General features: G+C 41.7%; 1 protein-coding gene across 1 annotated transcript in view; it reads left to right on the top strand.

The window, feature by feature from the left end:
* Window positions 1–7,321: 7,321 nt before the first annotated feature.
* Window positions 7,322–16,412, top strand: part of LOC124616212 — a 335,703-nt gene continuing 326,612 nt past the window's right edge. The window contains exon 1 of the mRNA XM_047144516.1: window positions 7,322–7,478. Coding sequence (XP_047000472.1) covers window positions 7,322–7,478 — 157 coding nt within the window. The remainder of the gene's footprint in view (window positions 7,479–16,412) is intronic.

Raw genomic sequence — 16,412 nt, 5'->3', positions numbered from 1 at the left:
CGCTGCAGAGTCAAACTCCGTGCCGATAGCGACACAGAACAAAAATCTTGGCCAGGCTGACAATTCTCTATACCCCAGCTATCTGCACAAACTGAAAACACTTCAGCCTACGGCAGTTTCTGTAGGACGTCTTGTCTTCTGTTCGAGTTGTCATGCTACGTCTGTCGATATGGTGTAGAGGTAAAGCCCGGCATCTTTTGACTGCAATATCGTACAGAATGAAACTGCTCGAATCCTAAGCCTTTCATAGTGCCTTTCGTCCGAATGCTGAACTTCTGCGTGTGATAGTAGTTCAGCTACTTTGCCTTCTGAGACACTGGTAAGAAGCAGCTCAGTCGAATAATGTTTTTACGAAAGATTTCTTGGCAGACACATTTGGGACCCATCTGCTAGCACCTGCCAGCAGCTGGAATGGCAGTGCCCCCCCCTCCCCCCCCCCCCCCTCGCCGTTTGTCGAAGGCAGCAGCTACGGGGCATTGCTTTGGAGTGAGCAGAGTACATTACTGTTGTTTAATGACGCTGCACAAAATACGTCTACAATTTGCATTTCACTTTCGATACCAACAGAGGCAGACGACCCATTTTAATGTGAAGAGCGTTGTGTTACACTAATGTACAATATATTAGTTTTGATCAAAATTAATTTTACAGTCTGTGATCCCATCAGAATATTAAAGTACGTTGGTTAGTGTTATTATTGATGATTTTATCTCGTTCTCTTTTTCTTTTTGAAGCGACCCTTCTCGCAGTTACTTTGTTACCATTTCGTCTGTTTTCGTCAAACCACAGTGAGGAACTCCGTCGTAATTTTTACAACTGATTTCCCACGATAAATGTAGGCATTGAACTGTGTGAACACTTGCTGTGCAAGCCCTGTCACAGCACATTTGTATGTCCACTTATGGGTTCTTGGAGATCTCTACATTGATCGGAAGTGCTGAATTAGTTTTAATTTAATAAAACTGCCCATTGTCGAAGCTAGCCAGAGAGGAAGGGAGTTGCTAACGCCGGTATCGGCAAATACCGGCAGAGTTGCCTTATTGCTACTTCATACATACAGCACAAAGAAACTGCATCCATTTCATAAATATTCCCATGAGATACGCGTCCTACGTGACGAACAATATATATTTTCTTATCCTTACCGGTCGACTCGAAACTCTTGAAGGATGTTTGTATACTGAGGTAACGTTTTATTCATAAAACAAACGTGTATGACCAATACACAGATTACTGAGTCGAGCGTGTGGTAAGATATAATGTTTAACTTTTTTTACACATTTTGTTAAAGAGTTTCTTCTGGCAGCTCCATTACATAAAACAGTAGATGAGAAGCTAGAATGTACTGGTGTGCACCGCGATTAGAACTAACAACTCACACCTCCTCTGCATCGCTAACGCTAACAAGACGTTGCTGACAGCAGGTCTCTCTCCCATCGCTGAGCTTCATAAAGCAATGTTAAAGATAAGAACAGTTGCTACGTATTTGAACTACGTCATTCCTGAGGTTAAAAACTTAAAATTTATGTCCAGTGTGTTAGACGAGAATTGTGTAACATAAGTCATCGAAGTGGAAGGGAATGGCAAGCGAATTTAGCGGAACAATTCAATCACTCGCGGTACCAAATGCACTGTCACAGGGTTGCCAAATACAGAGAACGTTTTTGCCAGATCTTAACTGTGCTAGGAGCAGTTATGTCTCGAAATACTTATCGTGCTCCTCTTATACGGGCTCTAAGAGTAAATAGGCGAGTACATCGGGCTTTCACGCAGCTTGATCTCCCGACATTTTCTAACTTCACGTTTCAGGCCATCCGCATTTCTGGCATTCAATTTGGTACTCAATTTCTGAAATTTTCTAGCGTGGAAGGGGATGTTAACACCAGCGTTATATAGTTTCGGAGCAATTATAGCAATTCTAGTGATATTAGTTTACTCTCATACACTATACAGCGTGTGAAACAGAGAAGTTTATAATTTTGCCAAAATTCGTGCGAATAAAACTTTCACTTCGGTAGTTTCCAACGAAAACTTATTTCAGTGCAATAAAAAGTAATTGCAAATATTCCTTACCCCGACTGTAACGATACAGTAAGCTGTCAGACACTTGGAACCTCGCGGTCGACTGTGCTTAACAGCAATCTTGGGCCACATAGAAACAGAATTTCACAGGTAGCACGAAAATGCAGACATATGTTGGTGGGAATGGAAGCTAGAAAAAACGCAGTTAACTAGTTATTCGATGCTACGCATCAATCAATTCTTTTGGGGATTCAGATAAAAAGAAATTGAAAACTATGTTCATTAACACAGAAACTGTACTGTATGTGTGAGCAATCTGCAGTTCTGCGCCTTTATATTTTTTTTAAAATATGCACATACGATGCCTAGTAACGAGCATGTTCATTGCTTTCGTAATCTTCCCCTCCTATTGGTTCGCCGAATGATGATGAGAATGAAAATCCGTGTAACTGATGGTCACTTCTTATCATTCCAGTGACTTTATTTTGTATGGTGTTGCTGGGTTTTCGTAAAGCAGACGAATATGCCTGGCCTGTACTATTTGTATTCGAAACGTACTGAATCAAGTGGAAACACGCACTTGATTACCCGGAATTTCCTTTTTAGCTTATGTAGCTTTGCAAAGAAAAAGACAAGGAAAAAAAAACCTGTTTTACCCATTGGCCCAACTCAATCGAACAGCAGCAGAACAAAATTGCCTATAATAATCTTGTGTTTCAAGTTGTGATACCGTTATCAAAAGCTAATCCAAGAGTAAACCATTGTTGTGCTAGCAAATTCGTTGCTATATATTGTATTAGTGGCCAGCCTACTTTCCATCCTTCCGGGTTCACCGGTCACGTGCATCGGTGCGTAATAGCGACAGGAAAGTACTTGCCGGTGAACGAATAACAACAATAACAATAACAACAGAAATCTAATTATGAGTGAAATATATTACGCACTTGGTCCAATGCGAAAGTTGTCTTAGCGTTTTGTTACTGAATTCCATTCCGGCTATTTACATGTAAAGAAAGGAAAGAAAGAAACTGAAGCGATACTCATGGGTAGACAAACGAGATGTGAACATGCCGCCACGGAGCAAACACGACTCTGCTTCCTTTAGCTCTCTGCCATTGTTCTGGTGGTAGGTTATGCAGACAGTTTACAGCATGACACAGAAAACCAGTTGAAATATAAGTGACAAATGACTTTCCTTGGGTCGAAAACATAAATTTGCGTTCTCTGTATCATATAAACGAGGTGACCACATTATCTCATCAGCGTGAAAAGAAAATTTTATAAGAAATTAACAGGATCTTTCAGCAGTAGTCTCGGAAATGTGTCACTAATCATGAGATGCCAGACATCTCAGCAATATTACCAGGTCGCAACCGCTCTTTCAATGTTAAGAACTACGTGGACAGCTGACTGTTCTCACTGCTACCCAAAGCCTGCTCCAGCCAGCCGTCAGTGGACCTGCGCTACCATACTCCGAAGGGAGAGCTTGAAACTGACAGTAGCTTACATCATTGCAAAACGTAAATGAGTTGCACACATTCTGTCCAGCTTGTCACAAAACCTTTTTTTAACGAAACTAAAAATGTGTGAAACACAATCTTGTCGAAAATGTCAAGAAGCAGCAAGAGACCATACACTGTTCACCTCAGACAGAGTATACCTACCTCGAGGTCTACCGTAGTGGAAATGGAAATGAGCATTGGGCGTCATTGGCCAGGAGGCCCCTGACGGGGCACGTCCGGCCGCCTTCATGCAGGTCTTATTACATTCGACGCCACATTGGGCGACCTGCGCGCTGGATGGGGATGAAATGATGAGGAAGAAAACACAACACCCAGTCCCTGAGCGGAGAAAATTCCTCGACCCAGCCGGGAATCGAACCCGGGCCCGTAGTACGGCAGTCTCTCACGCTGACCCCTCAGCTATCTGGGCGGACTACCATTGTTCATGTTAACAAGCCTGTTCAGTGCTTCCATAACTTTACCCCATCTTATTTGATACCCATATGATGAACAAAATAAACATTCGTGTCACTGACAGTAACTTCCAATCTATTTAGAGACTTTCTCTTATTTTTATGTTAATGTTACTTGGTAGTCACGAAGCAGGCGACTATAGCTACTCCTGCAAGGTATCCAGGAGACATATGACATAGAAGGTTAAGATTCGACGCTTTCTTCTTAAATGAACACACCGCCATTTGACTGTATTGTTGTTTAATTACAACCAAGGCTTCGGCCTTTTATGCCATTTTCAAGAGACTGACTTTATGGTAAATTTTGAGCACGATGTCTTGAAATATATATTAATGACATAAACTCAGTCACTTGAAAATTACATAAGAGGCCGAAACCTGGCTCGTGATTAAATAAACAACACTAAAGTCAAATGGCTGTGGGTTCATTTAAAAATTATTGTATGACTGTTGCTCAGCAACATCAGAAACTGTTTCTTGTGAAAGTTCGCAGAATAATTGAAGTAGTAGAGATAAGATACAGCTGTTGCAGCAGAACTGGAACAGATTTCGAAAGCAGCTACTGGTTTCGAAAGTGAGCACTTTACAACTATGCGAACAAGACATTCCCACAATCGTAATTGAGGCAGATAGCAAGGTAAAAGACGAGACTAGGGATAATTTATGCGTGAAAAGACCTTCTGGGAATCAACAAAGTATACTTCACAAATTCGATGTGAACTGGCAATATCGGTGTAAATATTTGGCAACACTGTGACAGTACTTTTACGTTCGCAAGTGGTCCTGAATTGCTCCGCTATATTCACTTGGCATTCCGTTTCCACTTCGACTACTTATGCTACGTAATCCTGGTGTAAACGAGGCACTGAGAGAGAGAGAATTAAATTTCTGGACTCCAGGAATGCCCGACTTTACGTGAGTAACAGATATTCCTGTCCTTAACTTGCAATTATCGCGATGAGAGAGACCTGCTCCCAGAAGCGCCTCTTTAGCCCTGTGGTTCCGCACATGTGCTGCTTTGCAAGGGCGGTGCGAGTAGTCAGTTTTAATCGCGATGCAAACCAGTGCACTCTGAGTTCTCATTTACAGTTTTATTTAATAAAGTCATAAATTTCAAGAAGAAAGGCTTTAACAGATCTGGAGAAAAGCTTCACGTATTAAGACGTCTAACAAGTTCGGCTTAATAGGCTGTATTAATGGTCATAGGTGTCTGCTTTGTATCAAGCCTCTTAACTATATAATGCTCCTAACGTAGCAGACTGTGATATGAGACACCTGCAGACATTTGGTGACAATGGCGCTAGTAACTTCCTTCCATTCTGGATGTCTTCAAAAACGGACAATTTTTTAAATCCAACTAAATACCTTAAATATGACTTTAGATCAGCGGTAAGTTTTCCATGAAAACTTACGTTGACCTCAAAATGTGCAGTGTACTTGCGTTGTTGTAGGGATGCACTCCAAGAGATTCACACAGTTTGCCGCATACTTTTACCGTAAGAAGTAAAACGACACTTGCGAAATACGTTACACCACAGCAACTCGCTATGGTATGATGTAAATATACAAAATACTGACGAAAATACTGCATGATGGAGCGCTTCTAAGAGGAAAATAAACGAGGTATACATAAATTACGAATAATAGAAAACAGCGTAAGTATACGTGCTGAAATGTTACAAAGGAAAGATATTCAGCAAGCATGTATGCCATATTATGACTCAACTTCACTGAACATAAAGTAACGGCTTTGAATTTACATGAGAACCAATTTACAAAAATCAAATTCTAAGAAATAAAATTATCCACTGTCCTCATAAAAATAGCTCTAGTTCCAGAACTTAGAACTACTTAAACCTAACTTACCTAAGGTCATCACACACATCCATGCCCGAGGCAGGATTCGAACCTGCGACCGTAGCGGTCCCGCGGTTCCAGACTGTAGCGCCTATAACCGCTCGTCCACCCCAGCCGGAACACTGTCTTTATACTCCGATATATAGTGTAATACATAAATGATCTTAAGCTAACCATGTACAACATAAATGCTAATCAATGGGTGGAATTAAGACTTTAAAACATAAAGGGAAGTAGATTTGAGGTCTCCAGGCCTCATTTCCTGTCGTTGGCAAGAGCTTTACCGACTTATTATTCGCCAGGCGAAAGGCAAAGGTCCCAGATTTGCATGACAGTCTGGCACACACTTTGAATCAGCCCGGAAGTTTCAGATCAGTACACATTCGGCTGCAGAGTAAACAGAATAGAAATAGGTAAGTATTACCCTACTAAAAAGGAGGCAGCCATAAACACTGCATGATCTAGACGGATAGCGATCTAACATAGCAAACAAGGATTGTGGAAAAGGAGAGCCATTGTGTAAGCTACTTCCCAGATGCGAGATTCAGAGAAATCACTATCGAAACTACCGCTAGAGACTTCATCCTATATCAAAGATATTAGACAATAGACACTACTAGAGTTGGTGACGGAAAAGTGACCACTGATAGCGCCTAATGTAAGTATGTTCTCATCTAATAAGTCTTGATTCTACATCTACATACATATTCCGCAATCCACCATACAGTACGCGGCGGAGGGTCCCTCGCACCACAACTAGCATCTTCTCTCCCTGTTGCACGGCCAAACAGAACGAGGGAAAAATGACTGCCTATATGCCTCTGTACTAGGCCTAATGTCTCTTATCTGATCTTTGTGGTCTTTCCGCGAAATATAAGTTGGCGACAGTAAAATTGTACTGCAGTCAGCCTCAAATGCTGGTTCTCTAAATTTACTCAGTGGAGATTCACGAAAAGATTGCCTCCTTTCCTCCAGAGACTCCCACCCGAGTTCTTGAAGCATTTCCGTAACACTCGCGTGATGATCAAACCCACCAGTAACAAATCTAGTAGCCTGCCTCTGAATTGCTTCTATGTCGTCCCTCAATCCGACCTGATAGTGATCCCGAACGCTCGAGCAGTACTGAAGAATAGGTCGTAATAGTGTTTTATAAGCAGTCTCCTTTACAGATGAACCACTTCTTCCCAAAATTCTACCAATGAACTGAAGACGACTATCCGCCTTCCCCACAACTGCAATTACATGCTTGTCCCACTACATATCGCTCTGCAAATGTTACGCCCAAGTATTTAATCGACGTGACTGTGTCAAGGGCTACACTACTCAGTCATTACGGGATTCTTTTTCCTATTCATCTGCATTAATTTACATTTATCTATATTTAGAGTTAGGTAGACCGACAGTAATTCTAACGGTGTAGAATCCTTATACATTCACCTTTGCAAGTGATCAGTGAGGAGAGCGGAGATGTGGTTGCTGTGCCGGCAGGTGTCGCTCTCAGATGAGCGCGAGGTGACGCTGGAGGACGTGCAACCGCGGCTGACGGGCGAATACAAGTGCGAGGTGTCCGCCGACGCACCGCTCTTCCACACCGACATCAAGACCGCCCACATGACCGTCGTCGGTGAGTACCGCCCCCTCACGCCACAATATACCAGAACACTGTAGTTGTTCGTACTGAAAACACTTGTAGCTTGCAAAATGTTTGGCGATACATACACATAGGATGTTTTAAATTATTTGCATCAAACGCTTAGAGCTAATAGATCATGTCAAGCGGAACAATTTTTGCCACAGACTACATGTTTGGTAACATTTCGTGGCGACACTAGGCGTCCTTTTGTATAGGTTATGCCTCTGAGAGGAGACAAACGCATGAACACTCTTCAACGTCTATATGACTTTTGTGTTGCTTTAACCAAGTGAAAGAGGGTCGCCAGAGGTGTTAGCAAATTCTTCCTCCTTAATAAACTTGTTTCGCATGACACGATCAATTACCTCTAGATATCTGATATGTCCTCAGTCACCTAATCACCAACACAAATACCTGATATATAAAATGTTTATGGGTGACCACCCACAGACACCAAGTCACCAGCACTATGTGTGCGTGTGTGTGTGTTAGTACATCCAAGAACATACCAAGAGTAACCTATTAATGTTTGTTTTCCCCTGGACAGCATGTTAGGTACTGAAGTGTAGACACATGGATGCATAATGGTTAGTCTACATTGCAGGTGTAGTCCACTTAGTGATGCATTTGTGACTGTGCAGAGAACAACAGGTAGTAAGTTTTGTGCCGTGTTTGATGGAGAGAGAATATAACAAGCACACTGATCTTTGCAGATATCAAGGAACAACATATAAAATATCTGTACTTCTAACTGTAACACCTTGTATATATAATCACATATGCACTTCATAATCTCATAACCAATTTCGAGCATCAATTGCCGTTCTTCACACTGCTACGAGATACAAAGATATCTAAAAGAATCATTATAGAATGTATGAAACCTGCCAACTAAATACTTACGTGACGGTAACAAAGAGAAAATTTATACGTAAAGGTACGTGCTGCAAACGGTTCCACATATGTTTTAACAATACGAAAGGAAACAGCTGGTGGAGGCCAATGTATTGAGAGTAGACAAAACTCTGTTTTAGACTGTTCATATATGCCTGTATTAGGACAAAAATATCTATTTCTGCAGATTTTATAGTTACATTCACGATGTGATACAATTTTACAGATTACCTTCAAGAAATTTAAAAAAAAACAACTGGAAACCATTTTCAAACTTTAGCATATTTAGCGTCAGGAGGAAGGGTTGGCTGTGAGTTGGGAGTGGCTCATAGGTACATGATGATGCGGATACTTCTAACAAGGAATTATTGTTTAGACTTATAATTAAATATACTAAATCATTGTAGAACAGGAGAATATGTAATTACTTGCTTTCATATTCGTCGGTAAAAAACGAGGTCTTTTTATCATTACGAAGATAGCTACTAGGCAAATACTATATATTCTATGGTGATATTTTGTCTTTTCCTTTTGTGTATTGACAGTCGGAGAACGACTACTGACTAGCAGAAAATGGTTACGGTATTCAAAAATTCTCAAAGGAGTATATTTGAAATGCTTTAACTTAAAACTGGTACATAATCTCCGTAAATATCGTTACCAGACATAGATGAGTTTAATACACGATGGTCAAAAGATGATGCGATTTGTGGTAAGGATACAGTCCTTGAAACTGAGGTAAAATAAACACTCCCTAGTAATTATGATGATCTGTAGTGTATTGCAACCCTATTAATTAGAGTAATCGTAGTGTTTAGTGATTATTGGTTCCTGTTACCTTTTAAAATACTCATATTACAACCAAATAGTATGTCAAAACTTCAAATGCTGTTCCCCACACCTTGGAGGACAAAATACGCTGCGTCGAGTTGTTTGAGTTTTCAATCTTAAGCTTACAGTAGTCCAGCCGTGTCCTGGGTCTATGACTTCAATCCCCGCCCCTAGAGCCAACTATTTACTGTATTCATTGGTGCCTCAGAATGCCAATGAACCCCTTTCTTTATTGAAGTTGTACTATAATAAACCGATGTATGCTTGAACGATTGTATATGGTTTGTCATCCTTCAATAAGACGGCACAAACATTCACTCTGTTTTGTAGAAAAGAAGTTTAAAATGCTCCCACAACGTAAAATTAGTGATTTTAGCTTACCGAAAGTTGAGATAAGTTTTTCGTGTCCACTTGTCAGAATACGTTAGTTAGTAGCAGACTGATGTTAAGACTCATATAAAAATGAATCTCCGTAACGTAGATAAGACACTTGCTCTAACAGATAAGGCAGAGAAACTTAGGCCTTTGCAAGCAGTCACCAATTACCGAAAAGGCAATTCTATCATTTGTTATAGTATTTATGCACTTGCATGTTTACCGTAAACAATATGCTAGGAATAACTGTAGAGAAGTATTAGAACAGGGATATGAAATGTTTCCTGACACACGATCAGATAACACTTTTGGTTCTTCTTTCTATACCAGATGTATCTCGAAAGTTTTACCGTACCTCTTACGCTCTATGTACATCAATCCGCACACATGGAGTTCACTGAAAAACGATTTCTCTTGGAACTCTGAGAACACCATAGGTTCTTCTGAACTATTGTTTTCTGCAGTCACCCAGAACTACACAAACTGCCTTAAGTATCCCTTTTTTGTGATTGTTCCCGACCATGCATAATTCAGTAGCCCCCATTTCCTCATAATATGTAAATCTCCAGTGTTCAGAGAATACTTACACTTATTCATCTGCAGACGTGAAATTCACATCTGAACGACAATTACTCGGCAATTACCAATTAAATTTTCTCGGTTCCCTGTCACACCATAAAGGTGAACTGAACACGGCGTTCCCGTTGCGTACCGGAGACGTAGGAGCTGTTCAGCATTAACACCAGCAGGTCGGCTATTATGCAGATGAGGTCGACACAGGGCGTAGACTGCTCCTCAGGAGGGTGCTGGGCCCTGGAGCTAGACCGGCGAAACCATGGCGGCATCTTCTGGTCCCCGCCGCCGAGGCAGCTGGAGAACATTTCACTAGCCGAGGCACAACGTCCGTAATGCTAATGGATCATGAAAACTTTAGCAAGTTGGCCCGAGGTGGGCCAAGGTGGAAAGCTGGCGAGTCCATGAATGCTTAGACGCGGTAAATTAGCTCGTTCCTTATTCAGAGCGGCGCTAACTTGGCCCGGGAATCTCTTAGCAACGATAATCGCATTCAGAATTACTTTCTGCAGCTGAGAGGAGTCTTCGACATCGAAGTGGAGGCAGACCATCATTAACCCCGTTCGCGAGAGGACTTCAGCAAAGTATTCAGCGTGTCAGAATGGTAATAATGACTGCCCCACCAGTTAACTGCCTTCTCCAGAGTATTACTCCTAAAAGTAACGTGATATATCGTTACATTGTTCAATCAACTAACGATTCGGCCAAAAGATCGCCCATTAACCAACTATAACCTGCCTGTATCATAGTTCAGATTTCAACGACTGCCGTCAGAGTTCATCGAATGTATAGTGTATTTTCATAGTTATATTGCAAATAATACTGATCTGATACGTGGAACTGAAAGAACACAGGATGTGAGGAGGTCGGCAGTTTAGAGACAGCGAGTGGTCGTTGGACACCCCCACCATTGGGTACCGGTTTGTTAAAATGGATGGGTATTCAGAAAAGAAGTTGCAGAGTTCAAGAATTTACGTCTGACAAAACACCAAATACAGAAACATAGCGCCAAAGATCACAGACAGAGAATACTTACAAGTTTTGAGCAGACCTCAAAAAATTTCAATTAAATACCGCAGTGGTGCTGTTGCCTCTTTGTAGGAAAATGACGACACCGCAGATACGATAGTCTAGAGTCCTGAAGTTACGAGAAGTAGACTACATTGCGAATACGCTAAGTGCATTTCGTCGACAATTCAACAAAGAGCTGGAAAATTTGAACAAGGTGGTTGTATATGCAACCGGATGAAAATGTCGAGCCCGTCAGTACGACTTACAAAGAGAACTTTTGGAACTCCACAACACCTCCAACCAATGATCATAGAACCCCTCAACGTCATGAAGTGTTTTGAAGCAGCGACTACATCAGAAGCTGTACAAACAATAGTTACTGGCATATGTTATCTATTTGTTTGAAACAATACATGTTTAAAGCCGCTGGCAGACATAAATCTTCGTCCAAGATTATACTGAATGCTTTCTCAGATACGTATTTCGGGCAATTACTTCAGGAGCCCACTTTGAGTGTAAATGGTAGACCAAACATACTTTATGTCTTAGCAGTAAATAATCCTGAGTACATGGGGAGAATCATGACGGATACAGAGATTAGTGACCACAATGCAACTGTAGCAAGACTGAATACCGTAACATCCAAACTACCAAAACCAAAAGCGAAGTACATCAGTATAACAAAAAAGAAAAAAAAAAAAACGCTTGACGTCCTTCTAAAAATCTGTTTCCACTACTTTCGCTCTGACTACGAAAGCTTAGACAAGCTGTGGTTTGAATTAAAAGGAATAGTATCGACGGCAATTGACAGATGTATACCACATAAATTAATTAGAGATGGTACTGATCCGCCATGGTACGCAGAAGTGGGACAGATCACTGTTTTAGAAGGAACGAAGAAAACATGTCAAACTTACAGAAAACCGCAAGATACCCAAGATCGGCTGAGTTTTACAGAAGCTCGAAATGTAGCTGGAACTTCAATGCGAGATGCTTTTAATAGTTTGCACAGACGCAATCAATACCTTCGCTCTGCGATAACAATGGTGAAATCACTGGTGACTGTGCTAACAAAGCAGATTTGCTTAATATGCTTTTCCGAAATTTCTTCACCAAAGAAGACGAAGTAAATATTCAAGAATTCGAGTCTACAGCTGCCAGCTTGAGTAACGTAGAAGTAAGTAACCTCAATTCGGCGAAGAAATTTAAATCTCCTGTCGAGATTGTACACCAGTCAGCTTTCTTATAGTGAATGCTGACGCAACAGCTCCACACTTATCAGTCACATACAAACGCTCACTCATAGGAACATCCGTACCTAAAGTCTGGAAAGATGCACAAGTCACTCCAATACATAAGAGACAGAGTAATTCGCTGAATTTCAGACCCTTATCACTAACGTCGATTTTCAGTAGGAACTTGGAACGTATAGTTTGTTCGAACATTGTGAATTACCTCGAAGAAATTAGTATGGATTCAGGAAATATCGTTCTTGCGAAACACAACCAGTTCTTTATTTGCATGAGTTAAAGAATGCTTACAAGATTCTCTTAGCCGAACCGCGTGCCTGAGGATTATCGCCACAGTTGTGAGATTGGACTGTAATTTCCTCTCACAAAGCACACAGCTCGTAGTAATTGCCGGGAAGTCACCGAGTAAACCAGAAGTAATATCTAACGTTCTCCAAGGAAGTGTAACAAGCCCTCAGCATTTCCTGATATACATAACTGACATTGGAGACAATCTGAGCAGCAGGCATTTAGGATCTCTTGAAGTCTTCAGATAATCAAAACCAAATGTATAATGATTTAGATAACATATCTGTACGGTGCAATAAGTGTCAGTTGGAACTAAATTATGAAGAGTGTGAAGTCTTACACATGGGTACTAAAACAAATCCGTTAAATTTCAGTCCTACAATTCTTCACACTAATCTAAAGGCTGTAAATGTAAGAATTACATTTATGAATAATTTAAATTGCAGCGATCACATAGATAATGATGTGGATAGAGCAAACCGAAGATTGCTATTTATGGCCAGAAGGAAGTGCTACAGATCTACTAAGACACTGCTTACGTCACACTTCTCTCACCTCATCTGGAGTATTGCTGTGAGGTGGGCGATGCGCATCAGATGGGACTGACGGAGAACATCGAAAAGGTTCAGAATGGAGCAGCCCGTTTTTCGCTATCACAAAACAGGGGAGAGAGTGCTACGGGTATGATACATAACTTTGGGTGGCAATAAATAAAACAAAGGCAGGAGCTTCTCGTGAGCTTACAATGATCATCTCTCCCCTCCGATTGCGAAAATATTCTTTGGCACTCACCTTCTCAGGGAGAAATAATCATCAGAATAAAATAAGGAAATCAGAGCTCACACAGAAAGATTGAAGTGATCACTTATCCCGCGTGCCATTCGGGAGTGGAACGGTAGAGAAATAGCTAGAAGGTGATCAGACGAACCGCTTGCCATTATATTAAATGTGAATTGCCGAGTAATCGTGTGGATGCATATGTAGATTAGAAGCTTTGCTTCCTCACAACTACATGGTTTCCATGCTGCACTGTATTTGTAGAGGACGTGAATGAGGGCAATCTTTATGAACGATTACTTTTTTCACGTGAATCCACTTCTAATGCTTCTGGTGTGCTTAATAGTTATAATACTGGATTTTGGGCAACTGAAAGTCGAACGGTCGTCATTCGGCAGGAATTTCCGAAGGATAATTCCCTATTTCCCGTTTTTGTAAACAAAGTTTATGGACCATTCCGTTTTACTGTCAGCTCTACCACAGGAATCTCTTATCTAGACAAGCTAGATAATGGCTCTTCGTCCAACTCTAAAGGAACTGACACAAATTCATGCATCGTGACGCGTCGCCATACTTCTCCTGCTACGCCTGGCCTTGCCTGAAAAACACCATTCCAGGACGTTGGATCGGACAGGCAGGACAATAAAATCAGTTTTATGGGTGGTGGCTTTTCAGGTCGCCAGACATTCCTTTCTGCGATTTTCATCTGTGGGGGTACATAAAAGAGAGTGTTTCCATCTCAAATATCGCTACCACTCTCCAAGATCTGAGATATCGAATCGCTAAAGCTGCGTAGTCGATAACTAGAGACCCGTTGATTGGTACGTGGTAAGAAATCATCGTCATGCGCCACATCGCGCACACATACAGCGAATAACAGTTTGAGCCTTCCAATATCAACTTTTTACTGCCATGGAAGGTTGGAGCTGTGCTTCTGCTATTTCCAGTATGCGAGGAATAAGTGTATATTAATAATTGTTCATTTTGATCACACTTTATAATACAAATTGACAATATCATCGCCTTCGACTTTTAACCGTTATCAGATGTTAAAACGAAATGGAATAACTCTAATAGAAGACAACAGATTTACACTACCGGCCATTACAATTGCTACACCACGAAGATAATGTGCTACAGACGCGGAATTTAAACGACAGGAACTAGATGCAGTGATGTGCAAATGATTAGCTTTTCAGAGCATTCATACAAGGTTGGCTCTGGTGGCGACGCCTACAACGTGCTGACATGAGGAAAGTTTCCTACCGATTTCTCATACACAAACAGCAGTTTACCGGCGTTTCCTGGTGCAACGTTGTTGTGATGCCTCGTGTAAGGAGGAGAAATGCGTACCATCACGTTTCCGACTTGGATATAGGTCGGATTGTAGCCTCTCGCAATTGCGGTTTAGCGTATCGCGACATTGCTCCTTGCGTTTGTCGTGATGCAATGAATGTTAGCGGAATGTGGAATCGGTGGGTTCAGGAGGGTAATACGGAACGCCGTGCTGGATCCCAACGGCCTCGTATCATTAGCAGTCGAGATGACAGGCATCTTATCCGCATGGCTGTAACGGATCGTGCAGCCACGTCTCGATCCCTGAGTCAACAGATGGGGACGGTTGTAAGACAACAACCATCTGCACGAACAGTTCGACGACGTTTGCAGCAGCATGGACTGTCAGCTCGGAGACGATGGCTGCGGTTACCCTTGACGCTGCATCACAGAGAGGAGCGCCTGGGATGGTGTACTTAAAGATGAACCTGGGTGCAGGAATGTCAATAAGTCATTTTTTCTGATGAATCATTCTGTTCACAGCATCATGATCGTTGCATCCGTGTTTGACGACATCGCGGTGAACGCACATTGGAAGCGTGTATTCGTCATCACCATACTGGCGTATCACACGGCGTGATGTTATGGGGTGCCATTGGTTAAACGTCTCGGTCACCTCTTGTTCGCATTGACGGCACTTTGAACAGTGGACGTAACATTTCAGATGTGTTACGACGCGTGACTGTACCCTTCAGTCGATCCCTGCGAAACCCTACATTTCAGCAGGATAATGCACGACCGCATGTTGCAAGTTCTGAACAGGCCTTTCTGGATACAGAAAATGTTCGACTGCTGTCCTGGCCAGGACATTCTCCAAATCTGTCACCAATTGAAAACGTCTGGTCAATGGTGGCCGAGCGACTGGCTAGTCACTACTCTTGATGAACTGTTCTATCGTGCTGAAGCTGCATGGGCAGCTGTACCTGTACACGCCATCCAAGCTCTATTTGACTCAATGGTCAGGCATATTAAGGCCGTTATTACGGCCAGGGGTGGTAGTTCTGGGTACTGATTTATCAGGATCTATGTACCCGAATTGCGTGAAAATGTAATCACATGTCAGTTCTAGTGTAATATATTTGTCCAATGAATAACCGTTTATCATCTGAATTTCTTCTTGGTGTAGCAATTTTAATGGCCAGTAGTGTAATATGGCTGATGGGTAATTTACAGAAAAAATGTAGCAGTACATAACAATGTCTACGTATCAGCCGCCCACTACGTGCGAGAGAGAGTATACTGATACCAATACCAACATCATCGTTTTGTTCACGCAGGTAAACGAGCGAGTGCTAACAATGACCTGAGATTATCCTATACAGGGTAACGCAAACTATAGTCAGCAGATAGCGCTAATTATGAGGTAACATAAATGTCCAGCATCGTCGATTCGGTAACTTAAAGTAGAATTTTCATGCTCATGAGTGTACTAAACATTGAAGTTGATATCGTATCAAATCAAATAGTTCAAATGGCTCTGAGCACTATGCGACTAAACTTCTGAGGTCATCAATCGCCTAGAACTTAGAACTAATTAAACCTAACTAACCTAAGGACCTCACAAACATCAATGCCCGAGGCAGGATTCGAA

This window comes from Schistocerca americana, chromosome 5, assembly GCF_021461395.2.
Source record: "Schistocerca americana isolate TAMUIC-IGC-003095 chromosome 5, iqSchAmer2.1, whole genome shotgun sequence".
Classification (NCBI taxonomy): domain Eukaryota; kingdom Metazoa; phylum Arthropoda; class Insecta; order Orthoptera; family Acrididae; genus Schistocerca; species Schistocerca americana.
Note: the sequence above shows the minus strand (reverse complement) of the source record. Positions and strands in the feature narration are given on the sequence as shown.